General features: G+C 42.5%; 1 protein-coding gene across 1 annotated transcript in view; it reads left to right on the top strand.

Annotated features, from left to right (window-relative positions):
• Window positions 1–12,253, top strand: part of KL (klotho) — a 46,275-nt gene extending 34,022 nt beyond the window's left edge. The window contains exons 2-5 of the mRNA XM_072797185.1: window positions 1,367–1,877; window positions 2,853–3,121; window positions 8,051–9,152; window positions 9,704–12,253. Coding sequence (XP_072653286.1) covers window positions 1,367–1,877; window positions 2,853–3,121; window positions 8,051–9,152; window positions 9,704–10,041 — 2,220 coding nt within the window. The 3' untranslated portion in view covers window positions 10,042–12,253. The remainder of the gene's footprint in view (window positions 1–1,366; window positions 1,878–2,852; window positions 3,122–8,050; window positions 9,153–9,703) is intronic.
• The last annotated feature ends 1,640 nt before the right edge of the window (window positions 12,254–13,893 follow it).

The raw sequence follows: 13,893 nt of genomic DNA, 5'->3' as shown, positions 1-13,893 counted from the left end.
TGAACCACGTGGGCAAATGCCACTATTCTTCTGATTCACTTTTTATTCTTCATTTCCTTTTTAGCATATGGGTAGCTGCTTCAGGTCATGAAAAAAAATATATTCAGTGGAATGAAACACAGTAGATATTTACTAAGAAACTAAAAATGAAAGTTAGATGTAAACTGTTTTATTCCACTGAAATATTTGGCTGAACTCATAAGAACAGTGATGAGATCATTCTTGGACACCTGCACTGAAATGAACCATGAGAAGAATATTTAGGAGAAATGAAGAGGATATCTGACATACTGAGTGAATGAGCTTCTTAGGCCCAGGGAGTGGGATGAAATTGGCATGATCATTTTGGAGTATATGAGTCAAACAGAGAATTGGAATGGGGTTTTCAGGGAGGTTACATTAGGGGAGTAAAAGGCTGATAAACAACTCTTGTATTTGTAGAAAAATAACGGGAGTAAATCAACAAATTCTAAAGTGAAGAGAAACTTGATTCAAGCAAGGGAGGAAAAACCCTGCAATCCTCACTAGTCTTTGTAAATAAAAGGAAAACAAGTAAAAATAAGATACCAGAAGTCAGTTGGATTTTACAGGAGTATAAAGTTAATCTTAAGGAAGCAAAGCCCATTTCATTGATGTAGGAAACTCCCAGCTGAGTGCTAACAATGGACATCTGATCTCCCTGAGGCTGTACGTGGGTGATTCTTGCTCTTGGCTCGTACCTTGCACCTGGTGAGAAAACCAGCACTGTCTGAGTTCCAGAGGATGGGCCAAGGTTAGATATTGGAGCTGGTCCTTTAATTTATTGTGCTGATTCTTCTTAGGGAAGAACAAAGGTTGTGGGAACATGTGTTAGAATTTTAGCTGTGAGACATGCACACAAAATATTAAAATGACTCCAACAATTTGAGTCAACTCGAAAACTCCCAGTCTCTTAGGATAAAAATAAATATAATCCTGTTTAGAAAGTCCTGGTGTGATCATAATGTAGGATTGGTTCCTTTCATGAGGCCTATTAATGAAAAATTACAAAATCCAAAGTCAATTAAGTAGTAAGATATTATAACAAATTCTTATTTCATTAACTTTTCAAAGTATGAATAATCACTTTGCATTCAAGACAAGAAATGCACATTTTCCGCTGGCTACCGAAAAACAATGGAAACAATTCTGGTCATGGTAGCAGCTTACTGTGGGCTGACCTAACTCTGAAAATAATTTATTGTTTCCAGGTGACTGTTAAACACTGTGGGGTTATTCATTAGGTTAGGCTTGATGAGAAACAGATACCAATAGAGTTGGGGATTCAAAAATGTACTATATTTCTTCTCACAATCAGAGAAATTCACCATGGCTTTTCTCTTTATAGGCTCACGCCAAAATCTGGCATCTCTACAATACTTCTTTCCGCCCAACTCAGGGAGGCCAGGTATCCATTGCCCTAAGCTCCCACTGGATCAATCCTCGAAGAATGACCGACCATAGCATCAAAGAATGTCAAAAATCTCTTGACTTTGTACTAGGCTGGTTTGCCAAGCCCATATTTATTGATGGTGACTATCCTGAGAGCATGAAGAATAACCTGTCATCTCTTCTGCCTGTTTTTACTGAATCTGAGAAAAAGTTCATCAAGGGAACAGCTGACTTTTTTGCTCTTTCTTTTGGACCAACTTTGAGTTTTCAACTCTTGGACCCTCATATGAAGTTCCACCAATTAGAATCTCCCAGCCTGAGGCAACTCCTTTCTTGGATTGACCTTGAATATAACCACCCTCAAATATTTATTGTGGAAAATGGCTGGTTTGTCTCAGGGACCACCAAGAGAGATGATGCCAAATATATGTATTACCTCAAAAAATTCATAATGGAAACCTTAAAAGGTAGGACTGGGGGTAAAATTCTAATTTCCTGCCAAAATCCACAGGAAAAACAATCTTTCAGATGATCTGTAATAAACTACATGAATTTATAGTTTTTATAGTTTTTAATCATAATGCAGAAAATCATTTTGGCAATGGCAGGAATGCACTTATATAACATCTTTCTTATTTGGGGCCTTAAATGCATTTTGAAAACTCATTTTGTCAATGAGGAACTTAAATGCATTTTTAAAACTCCTTTGTCAATGAGAAACTGGGTTATGATGTGTGAAGTAACCAGATTTTCAGTTACTACTCTAGATTTTTATTTTTTACTTTTTAAAAAGATTTTATTTATTTATTCATGAGAGACACACAGAGACAGAGACATTGGCAGAGAGAGAAGCAGGCTCCCTACAGGGAGCCCCATGGGACTCAATCCCAGGGCCCCAGGATCATGACCCAAGCCAAAGGCAGATGCTCAACCACTGAGACACCCAGGCACCCCACTACTCTAGATTTTCAGATGGTATTAAGGATTAAGTAAATCCCCTGATATCTAGATCTCTGTGTATATTTTTGGGTTCTTACTATTTGCACTGAATAAAATAATTTTTAAAGAAAAAGGAATGTCAACACTTTCTGAAGAAAACATTCCAGTGGTCGTGCTTTGAAAGGTTTTATTCATTTATTGCAGCAGACACAATGCTAGAATAGAAGATGAAGTAAGACACGTCTCTGGCCCAAAGACCACCTAACAGAAATAAAAATATTTCAAGCAAAAAACATATTGGAGGCCATCCTATTTGTGAAGACACTTATTTCTAGAATTATCCAGGTGTGGCAGCTTTTCATTAGTAAAAAAGGTCATAGGTTTACCAAACACTAAGCATTGTATGTAACTTATTTCCACATATAGTAAACCCCTCAAATGCTCTTGAATTGTGAGTGCCCAGCTAAGGGTCATGTTGTTTTTGTCCTTTCTTCTCTTTGCAGCCATCAGGCTGGATGGGGTGGATGTCATCGGATACACAGCGTGGTCCCTTATGGATGGCTTCGAGTGGCACAGAGGCTACAGCATCAGACGTGGACTCTTCTACGTGGACTTTCTAAGCCAGGATAAGAAACTGTTGCCAAAGTCTTCAGCCTTGTTCTACCAAAAGCTGATAGAGAAAAATGGCTTCCCTCCTTTACCTGAAAATCAGCCCCTAGAAGGGACATTTCCCTGTGACTTTGCTTGGGGAATTGTTGACAACTACATTCAAGTAAGTCAGCTGACAAAACCAATGAGCAGTCTCACCAAGCCCTATCACTAGTAAGTAGTGCTTCCTTCTTAGGTTATCATGGCACATTGTCCATTCTTCAGGCCAAAGGCGGATCCTTAATGAGCATAGTAAGGGCACAGCTTGGAATTTGCACCCTTCTTTCCAAAAACCTTCCTAGCTTTATCTTGCACCTTAAATCAGCCCCAAAGGAAGAACATATTTAAAATATATGACTACTTAAGATCTGAAAAAATATTAAAAAAGATAAAATACTCCCTTTTAACACAGTGGTTTTCACAGTGCTTTTTAAAAGCAGGTGGGTTCTTCCATAAACAAGATGTAACACAGTACCTCAGGTCTCAGTGGAGCCGCTGAGCTTGAGGCAGGAACATCAGGACATCTCTGTCCCCTCCGGAGGCATAGCTGTGCCCTGTTGCACAAGCCCATTGGCAATAAAAACCCTTGCTCCAATGATTCATTGCACAAAATTTCATTTCTGAAACTGGTCATTGAAGTGGTAAGGAAGTTCTTCCAAATGATCCAAATGGTCAGCCAATATTTATTGAGCACTTACTATTTAATTAATCAATATTATTTTTAACTTTCCAATCCTAAAGGGTTTCCTAGAGTTTGATGGAATATTTTAGTAGCATTTATTGGATGTTTAGCATACAAAGCCCTATGTTAACTGCCGGGGGTGCTTCGTCGAGGGGAGTACACACTGAGATGAGTATGGTTGACCCCTGCTTTCAAAAAGGCCTGTTGAGGGAAAATGCTGGATACACAAATAATGGAGTGCACAGAGCAGGGTGCTAAGTGAGCAGGGTGGTGGTAGGGTGTTGCTGACCAATATGAATGTAGAGATCAAGACAGAGACAGAGTTTGGTACCCATGGAGAAGCAATGGTATTTAGCATGTCGGGTGCTTCTAGCCAATTCATTGCTTTGGTAGGAGAGGAAAAATAACTTTCCCTCTACCCTTCTGAGTTCTTAGCTGAGATACCCTATAATTAGAGACAGGTTAACAAGAGAAAAGCAGGAGCACATGGGTGGCTCAGTGGTTGAGTGTCTGCCTTCGGCTCAGAGCTCAAGTCATGATCCTAGGGGTCCTGGGATTGAGTCCTGAATCAGGATCCCTTCAGAGAGCTTGCTTCTCCCTCCGCCTATGTCTCTGTCTCTGTCTGTCTCTTTCTCTCTGTATCTCTCATAAATAAATAAATAAATTAATTAATTAATAAAATCTTTAAAAATAAAAAAGAAAAGCAAACAGAAGTTTATTAATATGTGTAGCTTACATATACATGGGAGATACTCAGAGAAAAATGCGTAAATACTTGAGGTGATTTAGGATTCGGGCTTACATACCATCTTAATAGAAAAGGCCAGAAGCTAGGGTGGGATATGGGTCTCTTAGGGAAGAAGAAACAATTTTCAGGAAAGATGAATGGGCCCTTAGAAGAATAGATGGAAACCACAATAGTCTGTGACACAGCCCATCTGTGTGTTGTGGTGACCTCTGGTCTCCTTTTCTGTGACAAGACTCCACCTTGCCTAGGTGAGGAAACTCCTGGGAGGGGACTGATGACAACTGAGTTCCTTTGGGAGGATCTGTCTTCAGGCAGGTAAGGGGAGCTCAGAGAAAGCCTTTCCCTGCATTTGCTATAATTTTTGAGCCCTGCAGCTCACAATAATCAGTATAGCAGAGGGGCATAGTTTGGGATGGTAGGCCCTGAGTTCCCACAGTCACATTTTGGGGTGGCATATTCTGTTACCCTTCAGTTCCAAAGAAGTATTTAGGATACTCAGACCTGAGGAAAGATCTTTTAGTTGAAATGGGTTGCTGTTTTCTTGTAAGTATCGAAGGAAATAAATCAACAGTATCCTGAATATATTTTTTTGCTGAGGTGTATAATTCTTAGGTCTTTCGCAGACCACAGTGAGTTTAAAGGGCAGTCTCAGATTCATATCCCTTCTTATATTTAAAAGGTGACTGCGAGACACAGATAGCAAGGATATCTGAGTGCAGGAGCAATACTTGCAGCTCTGCCCTGTTGGGTTTGGGGGTTTCTTCCCTTCTCTTCTTTCCTTCCCCCTCAGCCTCTGTTCCTGGAACTTCCCTTTCTTAATTTCTCTCCTGTGAGATCCACAGTGGGGCTCAAATAGGCTGCTGGTGAGGAGGAAGGGGACAAGGGGACAAAGGGAGGGTGATGGGCTCCCCATCCCTCCTTCCTCCCCTGCTGAGGGTAGCTTGGTCCCTGGTCTGTGTTCTCTCTCACGACCTTCTGCCCGGCCCCACTCCCTGCCCGGCCCTGTCCCTGATGACTCGTGCTATGCCCTGACGTCTGATAGCAGCCCATGCCCAGGCAGGTAATTCCCAGTTCAGTTTTACATGCAGTAAAGTTTCCGACAGCATCTCTGTGCAGACAGTGTGAACTCGGGGAGTTGCAAGACACTGCAGGGAGCCCCTTCCCTCCTGCTCTGTTCCTCATCCCTGGACTGTGTTTGTCTTGGGAGCTGGTAAGTAGTGAGCAAGTTTTAAGAGTACAACCTATTTCCTTGAGAGATCAGAGAAACTCTGGTCTGATGCAATAAGTGAAGAGGAAGGGAGATGGGGAGAGGATTGCTTTTTCTACTCCTTAAGGGCACTTGTTTTAGAATTTGATCTGATGCCAGCCACGCATCAGTCCTGGACCCTTCCTGGGAGGTTGCCCTGCCGTTTTTACTTCTTCAGTTGCGGGGGGGTGGTCCCTATTCCTTCATACAGCAGAGCCCCCCAGTCTCTCCTACACACAACCAGCCAAACACAAACTAACTCATTCTCAAACCCATGGTGGCTGAACATCTCCAGAAGCTCTCTAGTGGGAAAAGGTTGCAACTGCTTTTTTGTTCTTTTTTCTTTTCACCTTGAGCACTGCATTGTTTTGGCAGTGCCCTTCTTAAGTTAACTTCCTAACTGGCAAATTGAAAACAAGTTTTTTGGTAGGGCAGTTCTGAGGAGTGTGTGTGTATGTTTTAATTTACAAGCTGTTCTCTATACTTTTAATACATTATGTTAAAGCCCTGAGAAGTAATTTTTAAACCTTTGAAATTCATCCTTTTCCCTCTTGGCTAGTATTTTAAACTCCTAATACAAATAAATTCCTAATATTAATCCTAAAAAACTTTAAAAAGAATATTCCAGTAAGAGTACCATCTGTCTGAAGTCTGACCTCTGGCTTGTTCACATGGACTGTCACGGTCACTGGACCTAATTTAACCAGGCAACAGGTTTGTTTTCTCCTAACCATTCATGCTCATAGTAAACAGGGGTACAGAACCTGCTACATGCTGGGGTCATAGAGCTTCTCTAACATTGGCCACTATTAGGAGAAAGTTTCTTCTGTAATATACTACATATATATTTCATACCCATTTCTTCTAAAAAGCTCCACTTTATTTTCCTTTTTTTTTAATTAAGAAAAGTAAAAAAAGAAAGAAAAGTCAACAAATTAATGGAGGTTAGATAGAGTGATGCCTGAGTACTCATTTCTAGGTGACTTGTATTTTTAAGAAATAGATTTCCCCCACCCCCAGAAATTATACCTTAGTCTCTCCTATTTGTTTGCAGATGGAGTGAATAAAAGCTCCTATTTTGGAAAAATTGTGGTAGAAACGTTACAAATTTAGTCAGCTCGGAGCTCTGTAAAAATAATCCAGAGAATTCCTTCAAGTCATGAACACTTTCACTTCAAAAGAGCATGCAAATATTTTCTCTTGCAAAGCTGAGGAAACAAGATTTGTGGGCGCATCACAGTGGAAAAATACTTCTTAGGGCATTCCCACAATACTAGGGGAAATGCATGTGTGGGTGATCTACAAGGGACAATTCTCCAGAGAAAGCAATTTCCCTCTGACATGCTGGTTTTTATTACTTTCCTTTATAAACACAGCACTGACCCCTTCAAAGGATCAGCAGCTCAGGCTGGCAGAATGCAAAGAAACCTCTGCCAGAGATTCCAAACTGGAGTTTGAGCCCTGCTTGTATATGGAGGGTCAAACCAAGGGACTCATTCTAACAGACTGTTTTTGAAGAGAAAACTGGTTTAGTCAGTGAATCCTTAGGATGAGCTTCCAGTGTGTATTTTCCCCCATGGTTTCACATGGGGAGGGAACATTTTGTGATTTCCATTTTATAATTTGTCCACTTTTGCTAAATACCAATTTTCATTTTGGAGGCTAGTGTATCAGATGATCGAAAGCCATTGGTGTCATGATCATCACAGAAAAATAACTCAGGAAAAATTTGAAACTATGGTCAAACAGCCCCGTATGTGTAAATGACAACATTGTTCCTCATTTCCACATTCTTGAACATTTTTATCAGCAGATTGAATCTGTTGAGTTCTGTCTTTGACACTAATGCCAACAAAAGACAATAGTTACACATACCTAGCGTGCTGTCTACCTACAGCAAACTTCAGTTTAGAACTTGATTTTAAGAAGCATGGTTTGATTTTAAGTATCATTGCATTTTCTGCCTCTAACTCAGGTTTTACGCTTTATCTTTTTGTCTATTTTTCTTTTTAATTTGGGAGCCTCACATTATCAGTGCTTTCTCCTTAAAATACAGACGTTCAAAAGTCTGCTTTTGCTTGCTTAACACGGACCAGAGGGGTGTGAGAATCATTAATGTTTGTCATCTGAAATGACACGTAAAAATTAAGATTTAAGAAAACAAACGATAGAGTAACAGTGCAAGAGTCAGAACTACGGGTATAAGAAGTCGGCATCAAAAAGTGGGATCTTTTTTTTTTTTTTGTAACGGATTGCATTTTCTGCTACAGAGGCTTGTCTCTTTGCTCCTCCTGCTTGCTGGCGTCCTGGAGGGGACTGCACGGAGCTGCCTTTCCAGGGCGGCAGGTGAAGCTCACGCTCCCTCCTCTCCTGGCAGGTGGACACCACTCTGTCTCAGTTTACCGACCCGAACGTTTACCTGTGGGACGTCCATCACAGCAAGAGGCTGATTAAGGTGGACGGGCTGCGGGCCAAGAAGAGGAAGCCCTACTGCGTGGACTTTGCCGCCATCGGGCCCCAGGTGGCCCTGCTGCAGGAGATGCACGTCTCGCATTTTCACTTCTCGCTGGACTGGGCCCTGCTCCTGCCGCTGGGCAACCAGTCCCGGGTGAACCACGCGGCCCTGCACTACTACGGCTGCGTGGCCAGCGAGCTCCTGCGCGCCAACATCACCCCGGTGGTGGCGCTCTGGCGCCCCGCCGCCGCGCACCAGGGCCTGCCGGGGCCGCTGGCCCAGCGCGGCGCCTGGGAGAACCCGCGCACCGCCCTGGCGTTCGCCGAGTACGCGCGCCTGTGCTTCCGCGCCCTGGGCCGCCACGTCAAGGTGTGGATCACGCTGCGCGAGCCGCCCACGCGGAACCTGACGCTCCGCGCCGGGCACAACCTGCTGCGGGCGCACGCGCTGGCCTGGCGCGTGTACGACGAGCAGTTCCGGGGCTCGCAGCAGGGGAAGGTGTCCATCGCCCTGCAGGCCGACTGGGTGGAGCCCGCCTGCCCCTCCTCCCAGAAGGACCGCGAAGTGGCCGAGAGGGTTCTGGAGTTCGACGTCGGCTGGCTGGCCGAGCCCATCTTCGGCTCCGGGGACTACCCGCGGCTGATGCGCGACTGGCTCACCCGGAGAGACCATTCCCTCCTGCCCTATTTCACGGACGAAGAGAAGAGGCTAATCCGGGGTTCCTTTGACTTCCTGGCCTTGAGCCATTACACCACCATCCTCGTGGACTGGGAAAAGGAAGACCCAGTCAAATACAATGATTACCTGGAAGTGCAGGAGATGACCGACATCACCTGGCTCAACTCCCCCAGTCAGGTGGCCGTAGTGCCCTGGGGCCTGCGCAAAGTGCTCAACTGGCTCAAGTTCAAGTACGGAGACCTCCCCATGTATATCGTATCCAACGGCATAGATGACGATCCGCGGGCAGCCCAGGACTCGTTGAGGGTGTATTACATGCAGAACTATGTAAATGAAGCTCTGAAAGGTACGGCCCGGCCCGGCCCGGCCCGCCCGACGACAGCGGTCCCTAGAAGCCGTGTCCCCGGGCCGCGGTAGCCAAGAGGGGACACACCCACTGGCACTCCCACCGCAAGGTGCTGCCCGTGCCTTCCACGCTGAGCAAGTCCAAGAGACAGCTCGCATCTTCCCCCAGGGACGATGCAGTCCAGCTCGAAAAGAGCGGACAATCCCTAGCACCTCCTCTGAAGCTGTAAACCCGTGGCCTCCCTTGTCCCCTACCTCGGATGGGTTCACGGCTCTCTTGCCTCCTGCAGGTGCCTAAAGATTTAAGCCGAGCCCATCATAGGAGGTTTAATTACGGAAAACCTACCATGTTACACGTAGCTCAGTATCGGTCCTTGCATGAAAGAAGCCCTTTATGGTTAAACCTAACTTAGTTATTAAATGGTATTGAAAAAAAACTTTTAAAAAATAAAAACAAATGGTATTGGAAGTTTCCCCGATGCACTCACTAATGCGGTTTAAGTGTCGCCTACAAACATTTTTAATGACTGTTCTGTCCTTTTGTTTTTCCAGCCTACGTATTGGATGGTATCAATCTTTGTGGATACTTTGCCTACTCATTTAATGATCGCACAGCTCCGAAGTTTGGCCTCTATCATTATGCTGCAAACCAGTTTGAGCCCAAACCGTCGGTGAAGCATTACAGGAAAATTATTGACAACAATGGCTTCCCAGGCCCTGAAACTTTGGGGCGGTTTTGTCCAGAGGAATTCACCCTGTGCACCGAATGCAGCTTTTTTCACACCCGAAAGTCTTTACTGGCTTTCATAGCTTTCCTACTTTTTGCTTTTATTATTTCTCTTTCTCTGATTTTCTACTACTCTAGGAAAGGCAGAAGAAGTTATAAATAGTCCTGAACATTTTCCTATTCATCTATTTTGAAATAATTATGCACATACATCAGCTGTTAACCATTTGCACTTCTCAGTGTTGTGAAACTATAGGTTTCGTTATTCCGGCTTCTAGAAGAAAAATTTTTGTGGCATATGACAGACGTTTGTAAATGAGCATAGCTGATTGTAAAATATTGGATAATGTGAATAGTGCCTGGATTTGTTCTTTTTTTGAAGGGTAATCAAAGACTGTCAGGGGCCATCATTCCTGTAACACACACTGTAACAAATGTATGGGAAGTGGGGGTCACTCTGCAACATTTTTACAGAAATTGAATGGTGCCCATTCAATCAGTGCCCATTCTTAAATGTAATGTTTATCTCGAAGTAATAATTGCAGATGTTGGAATAAAAAGTTAAAAGGTCCCAAGCAACCATCTCTAAACCGCCATGATATGCCTAAGGGTTCGCTGTTGAACCAAGTTTCCCCTGAAAAACAAAGGGGTAGAATATAGGAGAAGTGACAAGGGGCCAAGGGGGGCAGCAACGTTCCTTTTAAAAGCAGTGTTTCTAGCAAATGCTGCTAATATTAGTTTCCGTGTCTGGTTAATGATATGTTTAGCAGAGCAGATTATAGAACTTCATCGTTTGTGACTTTTGAGGTCTCCAGGCCCGGGGGTCCTTGAGGACTTTGTGTTACTGGGGCCTTACCAAGGGCCTGCGCAAAAAGGACTCTTAATGTTTGTAGAAAAATAAGTATGAATCGTGAGATGTTGGCCTCTTCAGGAAGCATGAACTGATCTTGAAATGCATTGTACTGCGTGGCTCTAGGGGGAGGAAAGGAGGAAAAAGTACTTATTATGAGCAACGGTATGATTAATTTGATTATAAACTCTTCGATTTTAGAGCACTCCATGCAATGAATGATGTGACCTTTCCTGAGCAAGTGAGAACGAAATAATAACTCATCCGCTGACGAGTGACTTCGCTTGCTGTTCTTCAGAATGTGTCATGATTTCTTTGAATTGAGGTTTTTAAAATTCTTAGTAGGCTCCAAAGCATTTGGTCTGATAACACTGGGAGATTTGTTCCTATGATTGCTGAGGTTTATTTTACATTGTTGCTGCAACTTCTGTGGAACTAGCTTTGAACTAGTTTTGCTTTGAACTTTCACAGTGAAACAGGCTACTGATTTCTAGAAAGGGCTAATGAGGTCTTATCCTTGAAAGCCCCTTAAGTTTTGATGATTTTCAGACAGGGGTCTTTCTGTTACACTGGAGTTGCGGATGATCATGTTATTTCTTTTCTAGATAAGCCAATATCGTATCAGGCAAGGTAAACCACTATCATATCTAGCATCGCTAATCTTGCTGACACAGGGTGATAGTGTGCAAAAAAATTGCTGTACTGTATTATGTATCATCTTCAGAGGTGGTAGGATTTTTTTTCCATGAAAGATGAGCTTTTGTTGGTAATCTTTTAAAAATTGGACTTGGTATTAAAATTAGAAACTAGATATAATAGTTTCTTTTATGTATATATTTTTTCCGATTCTTAGAGTAATTTATGTTCATTGTAAAAAATTGAAAAACACAGAAACTATATGTAAAGAGAAAAATGACCTATAAGCTCACTACCAAAGTGGCCACTATTAACATAGCCGATGTATTTTATTTTGCATGGAGTCAGATCATATTGCAAATAATTATGTGTCTTTATTAATTTCTATCGTGTGTGTTTCTTTTGTCATTAGTCTTCAAAAGCATGATTTCTAATAGTTGTAGAGTGATTCTGCTTTATGAATTTATCACAACTCATGTAACCATTCCTATTGGTTGGACCAGTTTATTGTTAATTACTGTTAAATAATGTTTAAAAATATTCTTGCTACAACATTAATTTTCATTTCCTTGAGTGTAGACAGAAGTAATTCTGTCCCTTGATGAAGTATTGTAATAAATCTGCCTGAGGCTTTGCTTCTTTCCTAATTATATAACTGGCTACTAGATACATTTCTTAAAAAACAAAAGAGAGGGGATCCCTGGGTGGTGCAGCGGTTTAGTGCCTGCCTTTGGCCCAGGGCGCCATCCTGGCCCCCCCGGATCGAATCCCACGTCGGGCTCCCGGTGCATGGAGCCTGCTTCTCCCTCTGCCTGTGTCTCTGCCTCTCTCTCTCTCTCACTGTGTGCCTATCATAAATAAATAAAATAAAATAATTTAAAAAAAAAAAGAGAACTTTTTTTGAGTTGACTGAACTACATAGAACATGGGTGGTGAAGAAATGGGTCTGACAGCAAGGCGGAAAGATGGGTGGCGATGCAGGGTGCCCCAGGCTCATCCTTGTGGTGGAGCAGAGACTTTTAGATGCTGGGAGAGCAAAACAGAGGAAGACCGGAAAGAGACAAAAACAGAGACGCCAAAGAGCTGGAAGAGAAATGACATCTCGAAGCCATCCAACTCAGGTACTGTGAGAGCAGCATGCTAACGTCGAGTCCCCTTGTGGACCTTGGCAGGAGGTCGGTGGCTCCCACTGGCAGGAAAGGAGCCAGGTCACCCCTTGGGTCTGTCCAGACCGCAGGAGCCTGGAGGGATGGGGAGTAAGTGGGAGGCGGGGCCAGGAGGCGGGGCTCCAGGAGGGGGGGTCAGAGCACCGCCCTCCCTATACTTCAGTCTTTATAATATTTTACTGACGAATCCTGGGTATTTCACCACTTTACATATATTTTTGAAATGTAGAGACTGTTCCCCTGGAACTTCTACACGTCTTAGTAGGTTGTGGGACCAATCGTACAGAGGCATTAGGTGGTAAACTGTGGTTTCCTGAGGCCTCTTGGCTAATTGCTGCCACACTTGTATTTGCCCTGCTTTCACAATTCTTGCCTTGGACTCCCGTGTACCCCTTGCACTTATGCCTAGTTCTTGTTGCTTGAGTTTACAAGGATGGTTTTTCAGATTCATTAAGGACATTTTTCACTTTACTTTTGGTCTTCCACGGACAATAATCAGAATCCATTAATGCCTTGGAAGCTTTTCCTTTATACGATTTATAACAATGCTATCCAACAGAGAGATAGTACAAGCTGCATATTTTAAATTTTCTAGTAGCCTCATTTAAAAAATTAAAAAGTATAGAAGAAATAAATCTTAGTGCTATATATTATTTTTCCAATATAATCAAAATGTTATAACTTCAACATGTAATAAACATAAAAATGATTAAGATTTTCATATACTCTTAAAAATACTAAGTATTAGAAATCTGGTGTGTGTTTTGAACGTATGGCACATCTTGCACTCAATTTGGACTAGCCAGACTGTAAGTGCTCAATAGCCACAAGGGGCTTAATGGGTGCTCCACTGGGCAGTGCAGGTCTATAAAGAAAGCCTTGCTTTGCTAAGTCAATTAGTAGCATAATAAGATAATAAGTTAGGAGAATAAACTTTTTAAAAGGACCTTCCAAGCTTTATAGTCCTTAGAGATAATTGACAAGTAAATTTACAATTAAGCTAAACTATTGATGAAAATAAAACATCTATGTGGAAACACAAAAATAAATTCAAAGTGGATGAAAGACCTAAATGTGAGACAGAAACCCATCAAAATCCTAGAGGAAAACACAGGCAGCAACTTCTTGGACACTGGACATAGCAACTTCTTGCTAGATATGTCTTCCAGAGGTGAGGGAAACAGAAGCAAAAATGAACTATTGGGACTTCATCAGGATAAAAAGCTTTTGCACAGCAAAGGAAACAACAAAACTAAAAGGCAACCTGTGGAATGGGAGAAGATATTTGCAAATGATGTATCGGATAAAGGGCTAGTATCCAAAATCCATAAATAACTCATCAAATTCAACACCCAAAATCCAA

Source organism: Canis lupus, chromosome 24 (assembly GCF_048164855.1).
Source record: "Canis lupus baileyi chromosome 24, mCanLup2.hap1, whole genome shotgun sequence".
In the NCBI taxonomy this organism is placed as follows: Eukaryota; Metazoa; Chordata; class Mammalia; order Carnivora; family Canidae; genus Canis; species Canis lupus.
Note: the sequence above shows the minus strand (reverse complement) of the source record. Positions and strands in the feature narration are given on the sequence as shown.